The sequence below is a fragment of the Gorilla gorilla genome, chromosome 11 (genome assembly GCF_029281585.2).
Source record: "Gorilla gorilla gorilla isolate KB3781 chromosome 11, NHGRI_mGorGor1-v2.1_pri, whole genome shotgun sequence".
NCBI lineage: Eukaryota > Metazoa > Chordata > Mammalia > Primates > Hominidae > Gorilla > Gorilla gorilla.
The window spans coordinates 62,297,006-62,304,872 of NC_073235.2; the positions used below are offsets into that span (position 1 = coordinate 62,297,006).

Genomic DNA, 7,867 nt, shown 5'->3' on the forward strand with positions numbered 1-7,867 from the left:
GTGTGTCTGAAAAGATAGGAGGGAAAGAAGTCACATGGATATTTCAGGCAAACAGAGGGAGGAGCAAACACAATGCTACTATGTTGCACAGTATGGGAATGACTATGATGATGATAATGATAACCAGCTACTCAAAGACCATTGCTGAATAACTAAGTTAGCAATACAGAAATGGTCCCGAACTTAATAATGGACAACTTACAATTTTTTGACTTCACAAGTTTATTGGGATATAGCCCCATTCTAAGTCGAGGAGCATCTGCATGTGACAAGACCAAAAAAATTTTTTTCTAACAGGGTATGTACAGAAAAATAGAAAACAGACTGTTGACTCACTTCCCCAAAACTTTCAACTGCCTTCTCCTTAGGCTCATTTCAGCATTAGCAGTAACTCCAGTTAATTCAACATGGAACCCCTTTTCTCATGCTATAGATCCCCGATCAGAGTGTGTGCCCCAGAAACAAGTTTTAAGCACTACTTAAAAGATATATTTTTACTTTGAGAAGAACAGTGCTCAAATAGAGGCTGGATAACTCCTGTGAGGAGATTGTTGACGTTCATGCACCTCATGAACAAAAGACTAAACTAAGTCGTCTTCAACGCTAAGTATCTTTGCTATAATCCTAATATAATTAAAAACCTGCCCACTAAGCTCTCTGCAAAGGGCCTATTACTCTTATTTCTTCACAGCAGTCCTGAATGATAGGTTGTTATTAATAATGCACTTAAATGACTCTTAGGGATTTTATAATTTTATAATTCTTTAATTTAATACGTACAGAAATTTAGGAGCCTCATGAATATTTTAAAAGTTGTACTTAGCATAACTCCAAAAGTTTCTATATAGATCCTCTGCCTAAAATTATCATGTGCTAAAAGAAGATAATGTCATATCCACAGGAATACTTTGCATTACCAGTCAAATCTAATAGAACTCTCTGTTCCTTTATAAGTTCTCTATCTCTCTTTTTTTTAAAAAAAAGAAAAAAAAAAACAGGCACAGCATGAGGAAGTGATTCTTGGGACATACTTGTTCTAAATGTTAACAAAGGAAAAGGGAAAGACTTCTTTTTCATTTTCATTGCCAATAATAAGACCTTTGCTCCTCTCCCATTAAGATATGAGTTGTAGTCACATAACTTCCTCAACAGCAACTGTGGCACAGACAGATGAAGAAGAGGGGCTATTTATTACATTTATAATGTATGGAGGAGGGAGTGGCTGTTCCAAGTCCCTGACTAATCCAGAGATTCTGTGGCTGTACTCTGAGCTTCAAGATCTCTCTGAATCCCAAATAAATTGAGGCACTCTGACACCCCATCCCCTCTCCATATCACTCTTCCCAATCTAGCTTTCAAGACATCCATCTCCATATTCTCCCATCACTTCCCTCTTCAGAAGGGCTGTTATAATGTATATTCATAGAAGGGGTGTGCCATTGTTAATCTGTACCTTTCTCTTTGGGCATCACTGGTCTATTTTTTAAAGATTTGCTCTCAAGATTTGCTCTCAAAATCTAAAATAGGCCAGGCCTGGCAGTTCACACCTGTAATCCCAGAGCTTTGGAAGGCTGAGGTAGGAGGATCACTTGAGCTCAGGAGTTTGGGACTAGCCTGGGCAACAAAGTGAGACCCCACCTCTACAAAAAAAAAAAAAAAAAAAATTAGCAGGGCATGGTGGCATGCACCTGTAGTCCCAGCTACTCAGGGGGCTGAGGTGAGAGGATCACTTGAGCCCAGCAGGTCAAGGCTGTAGTGAGCCATGATTGCACTACTGCACTCTAGCCTGGGTGACAGAGTGAGGCCCTGTCTCAAAAAAATAAAATAAAATAAAATAAAACAAAACAAAAAAAAACAAACAAAAAAAACACTAAATAACCCACAAAAGGAATGAAATACTTGATATGCACAATAAAAATTTTGGAAAGTAACCTTGCTGCAAAACTAGTTTTCAACACATAAGCAAATTGTTAAAAGATTCTCAACAGTAAAAGAAGTCCTGAAATAATACCTAATTGTAATTTCACTTTTTCATTGGAAGAAAAATAAACATTAACATTTCAAAATTAATTAATTAATTAATTAATTTATTTATTTATTCATTTATTTATTTTGAGACTGAGTCTCCCTCTGTCGCCCAGGCTGGAGTGCAGTGGCGCGATCTCAGCTCACTGCAAGCTCTGCCTCCTGGGTTCACGCCATTCTCCTGCCTCAGCCTCCTGAGTAGCTGGGACCACAGGTGCCTGCCACCATGCCCGGCTAATTTTTTGTATTTTTAGTAGAGACGGGGTTTCACCGTGTTAGCCAGGATGGTCTCGATCTCCTGACCTCATGATCCACCCGCCTCAGCCTCCCAAAGTGCTGGGATTACAGGCGTGAGCCACCACGCCCAGCTCAAAATTTATTTTAAAATACTCTAATATTTAATCTGAGATAATTTCCCCTGAAACATAACTGTGCCATACACAAGAGTCAGAAAAGGTGGCATCAGGCCGGGCACGGTGGCTCACACCTGTAATCCCAGCACTTTGGAAGGCCGAGGTGGGCAGATCATGAGGCCAGGAGTTTGAGACCAGCCTGGCCAACATGGTGAAACCCCATCTCTACTAAAAATACAAAAGTTAGCCAGGCATGGTGGCGCATGCCTGTAATCCCAGCTACTCAGGAGGCTGAGGCAGGAGAATTGCTTGAACCCAGGAGGTAGAGGTTGCTGTGAGCTGAGATTGCGCCACCGCACTCCAGCCTGGGTGACAGAGTGAGACTCCATCTCGGAAAAAAAAAAAAAGAAAGAAAGAAAGAAAAGGTGGCAGCAATAGATTAAGATGATTTAAGGCTTTGAATTCATTATGAAATGAGTGCATAGCAGAGGTAATATAATTTGAAAAAAATTGCAATCCACTTATCCTACCTACTTTTTAAATAACTCACCTAAATTTTTTCCTTTTATTATAACTTAGAATAAAGTGCAGAGACACAAATCAAAACAAAACAAAAATCCAAAAGATGGTAAAATCTCTGTTATGGAGCTTCTTTCCCCTGGTAAGAGAAGCAACAAGCAAGACAGATGAATAAACACGATGCATTCAGAAAGGCTTGGAAAAGATAAAACATGGACATGTGATGGAGAATGTGGGTGTTCAGGGAGGCTTCGGAGAAGGTGACATATGAACAGAGATCTGAATGGTGGAGGTGGGGGCAGCCATGCCAAGGACTGGGGGAAGGTGGTGTGCACAGAAGGACCAGAGGTGTTGGAGTACCCAGATACTGTTTACTCTGTGGATACAGAGAGTGAATGGCAGGAAGGGTGGTAAGAGATGACATCAGGGAAGAAGGCAGAGGCACCTCATCTAAGGCTTGTAGGACATGGCAATTCAAAATCCCTAGATTCTGATCCACATGATGATCACGGAATGAGGACTTACTCGAAACATGCTTGTTCACTCAGCTCATGCCAGGCATAGGAAACCACTGACCAAATAAATACATACTGATCATCTATTATGTGCTTAAGCACCCTTACGGAAAAACTTTTTAAAGCGATGCCATGGATTTTCACTCAGGAATTTAAAGAATGTTTTGTCCACTGTGATTTTCAAAATAATAGCTAAAAACAAGGTTAAGATCACTTCACTAATAACCTCCAGAATGACAGACAATAACAATGATTTCCATTTCAACATCACATTTATATGCAATACCCATATATATTATGCAACATCGTAAGAGCTTTTCTATTAAGATCTTGGTATTCAGCAACAAACTCTTTCTTGACTTAGTTCTAAGCCAAATATGACCCCTGATCTTGCTTGGATGGAAGATTTGTAAAGTATTATGAAAAACACACTTAGTTTTTCAGCCTTATAACATTAGCATACATATGAATGTGTTCAGTAACCATAAACACCCAATATACATAAGGTGGTATTCATGTTTTCTGGTTGCAACAATTACCCTTCATTTTGTATGAAGAGAATAAAGGGAAGGAAACCAAGATGAACCACGCCTGTAATAGGGACTAGACGTGGAGTTCCCACTTAATGCTCCCAATAGCCCCATGAGTAAGTATTATCTCTGTTTTACTGAAGTGCAGATAAGTTGGTTAACTAGCTAGGTCAAAGATCACACTCATTTCCAAATTAATCCTTAAAGCTTCCTGACTGAGAGGAGCTGATTAATTAACATTAATTTATTCATCATGCACTTTTCTAAAGCTCTTGAAAAGCCTATTGATCCACACTGGACTTATCAAAGGAAATGCACAAAAATTTCCAAAGGGAAATTTGCCCTCTATTGCTGGTCAAAACAGCTTCACTGAAGAAGAGACATACCAAAATCTAGAAACTGATTTTCTTTAAAAGTCTGACAAGAAAGAAAAATCTGACAAGAAAATTCGACTAGCCTAAAGTACAAATGCACAGCCTCGCAGAGGGTGGTTTACATGAGAGTTGAGATGTTACTGGCTCGCAAAATGAGGGTGTGCAGAAGGAGGGTTCAGAGACAGCCCAGCTTTGTCTTAGACAAAATTAATGTTCCCAGTCTGAACAATGGGAACATGGGCACATCTTGTTTCTGCCCCTTTGATAGGCAGCAGATGGCACAACCAGTCATAAATGCAGGTCCACAAAAGTTTTCAAGAAAGGAACCTTGGGTTTGTATCCAAGTTCTGAGCTGCTGCTGCCTCCAACACTGAGGTCCACTGAAATATTCCTGTCAGTAGACTTTGAGCAGGCAGTTATTATAAAAATGCAGTGAAATTTGGGGCAAGGGGTGGGGGGGAATCTCTTGCATTTTGTTTAAATCTCTTGCACTTTGTTTAAGCCCACACAAGTACTCATTTAGTTCTTGTTTATTTTGCTCTTTAATTCCTGGAATTATTCAGTCAGTGGTGTTTTTGGAAGTCTGTGTTCTCCAGTCTCCCCATCCACATATTTTTGACATGCTTGTATGGAAATTTTTTAAAAATAAAGACCACAGTCAATAGAATTGTGCATTTTCCTCACGAGTCGTTTTGTAAATGAATGATCACGTGTGTGATTTTTCAGATGTCACTTGCACAACAGCAGACTAGAACTTTAAAACTCCTTGATTTCAGTGAAATCCAAGCTTCGCCTGTTCCCGTTCCTCTTCCATCCAGGGGTTATTTGGCTGAACTGTTTTCCTGTTTAAACAACTTGAACACCAACCAACTAGACAAACAGCGCTGCTTGCAAAAGAGGGCCTACTTCCTCCGGCCCCCACCCCCATCCCAGCAACCCCACTCCTGCCGCGCACCAGCAGGGGAAATCGCCACCAACGTCCCCGCTTCTCATTTCAGCCCGAAATTGCCCTGAAACGGCGCCCGTCGTGCGACTCCAAGTCCCTCAGTTCTCCGGCCAACTGGCCTAATTTGGGGGTTCCCTCCCCGCGGAGTGGGGTCTGCGGTGAGGATGTGGACTCCGAGGAAGACAGAGCCCTCCCTTATTCTCGGCCACCTCCCCTCCCCGAGGGCAGGCGGGTGAGAGGTGACCCGAAGCCAGGACCCACGGGGGACGGGCGTGCAGGGAAGGGCGAGATGTCCGGCCGGGTGTTGCGTCTGCGGGCCGCCCTCGGGTGCGCGGGGACGAAGAGCGTGCGTTGGGAAGGGGGCGAAGGCGGTCGCGCGCGGTCCCGGCGAGGGACTACGTAAGGGCTTACCCGCGACGGCAGCAGCGGCGAGGCCCAGCAGCGGCAGCAGGAGCGCGGGCAGCGCGGCCCGGAGCATGACGGCGGGTGCGGGTGGGCGGCAGCGGCTGCGCGGCCGGAGAGGAGCGGGGCGGGGCGGGAGCGGGGGCGGTGCTTCTCGCGTGCGAGTTTAATCCCCCCCGGGCGGAGCGTGAAGGGCACTGGGGGCTCCCACCAGGAGGACCCGGGTGTCCCGTCCCGCAGGAGCGGCTGGCGCGCGGCCTTCTGGAACTTCTAATTTTTGTTTTTTAAACTTTTCATTTGAATTGAAATAATTTAGGACTTTCGAAAATGTTGCAAAAACAGCACAAGAGATTTCCGTAACCCTTCAGCCAGCTTCTCTAAATATTGACATTGTATATAACGCCAGTGCAGTGATCAAACACAGGGCACTCGCACTGGGATAATGCGATTAGCTAATCTACAGCACTTACCACATTTCATTAATTGCCCCTCTAAGGGTCCTTTTCTGTTCCAAGATTCAATCCAGGATCATACATTGCATTGAGATGTCGTGTCTCCTTAGTCTCCCTTTAATCTAGAACGGTTCTCTGTCATTCTTTTTCTTTCACGATCAAACCACATTTAAAAAGTACTGGCCAGTCGTTTTGTAGAATGTCCCTCAGTTTCATTTTGTCTGACATTTCCTCCTAATTGGATTCAGGTTGCGCTTTTTTGGGAAAGAGTTCCCCAGAAGTGATGTACGTGCTCGAGAAGGACAAGATGTCGATGTCTCATCACTGATGTTAACTTGGATCAGTTGGTTAAGGTGGCGTTTGCCAGCCTTCTTCTTTGGATCTACTGGCCAGAATCCTCCTTTTCAAAGACCCCTTTCAGTGGACTATGTCTCTTAGACAACTCTTCTCTGTTACCAGCTCCTGGATGAAGAGTCTTTAAGCTATGTTTGCTACAATGTATGCATAAACTCTTCAATTATACTTCACCCATGAGGGCCTCTGGACAACACTAGCCAGGGTCAAGCAAGGGTGCTTGTTTAAGCCTCATGTCATTGGCAAAAGAGTTCTATAAAATCAAGTCTAAACTCAACAACGTGAAAACAAATGACCCAGTTAAAAAAAATGGTCAGATGATCTGAATACACACCTCATCAAAGAAGTTATATAATGGCAAATAGATGAAAAGATGCTCAACATCATATGTCATTGCTGAATTGTATATGAAAACAAAAATGAAATACCACTACATACCTATTAGATACCAGAATCCAAAAACACTGACAAGACCACATGCTGGCAAAGATGTGGAGCAAAAAGAACTCTCATTCAATGCTGGTGCAAATGCAAAATGGTACAGCCACTTTGGAAGACAATTTGGAAACTTCTTCCAAAACTAAATGTACTCTTACCATACCATCTAGCAATCACAACTCCTTGGTATTTATCCAAATGAGTTAAAAACTTACATACACACAAAAACCTGCACATGAATGTTGATAGCAGCTTTATTCATAATTGCCAGAACCTAGAGGCAAACAAGATGTCCTTCAATAAGTGAATGGATAAACAATGGCACATCCAAACAATGAAATGTTACTCAGTACTAAAATTAAATGAGCTATCAAGCCACAAAAAGACACGGAAGAACTTTAAATATGTATTGCTAAGAGAAAGAAGCCAATCTGAAAAGACTACATACTATATGATTCCAACTATATGACATTTTAGACAAGGCAAAACTATGGAGACAGTAAAAAGATAAATGGTTGCCAGGAGTTGGGGTGGGAAGAAGGAGGGGATGAATAGATGGAACACAGAGGATTTTTAGAGCGATGAAATTATTCTGTAGGATACTGTAATGGTAGATGTGTATCACTATACATGTGTCAAAACCCATAGAATGCACAAAACGAAGATGAACCCTAGTGTGGACAATGGACTTTAGTTAATAATGTGTCAATATTGGCTCATCCACTGTAACAAATGTACCTGCTAATGCAAGATGTTAATAATTGGGGAAACTGGGGTATGTGTAAGGAGGTACATGGGAGCTCTATACCTTCTGCTACATTTTTTGTATACATCTAAAACTACTCAAAAATTAGTCTTTTTTTAAAAAAATAAAATCTAACCCTTTCCAACTCTTTCTAACCCTTTCCACACTTCTGATAATCCAGAGTGGTTACACCAAGGAAATTTGACCCAAGGGG

At 42.1% G+C, this 7,867-nt stretch overlaps 1 protein-coding gene across 2 annotated transcripts in view; it reads right to left on the bottom strand.

Moving 5' to 3' along the window:
- The window catches only part of CD302 (CD302 molecule), a 29,772-nt gene extending 23,822 nt beyond the window's left edge, over nucleotides 1-5,950 (bottom strand). For both annotated transcript variants that reach the window (XM_055379073.2, XM_004032687.5), the window contains exon 1: nucleotides 5,674-5,950. In XM_055379073.2, coding sequence (XP_055235048.1) covers nucleotides 5,674-5,740 — 67 coding nt within the window. In that variant the 5' untranslated portion in view covers nucleotides 5,741-5,950. The remainder of the gene's footprint in view (nucleotides 1-5,673) is intronic.
- Nucleotides 5,951-7,867: the final 1,917 nt, after the last annotated feature.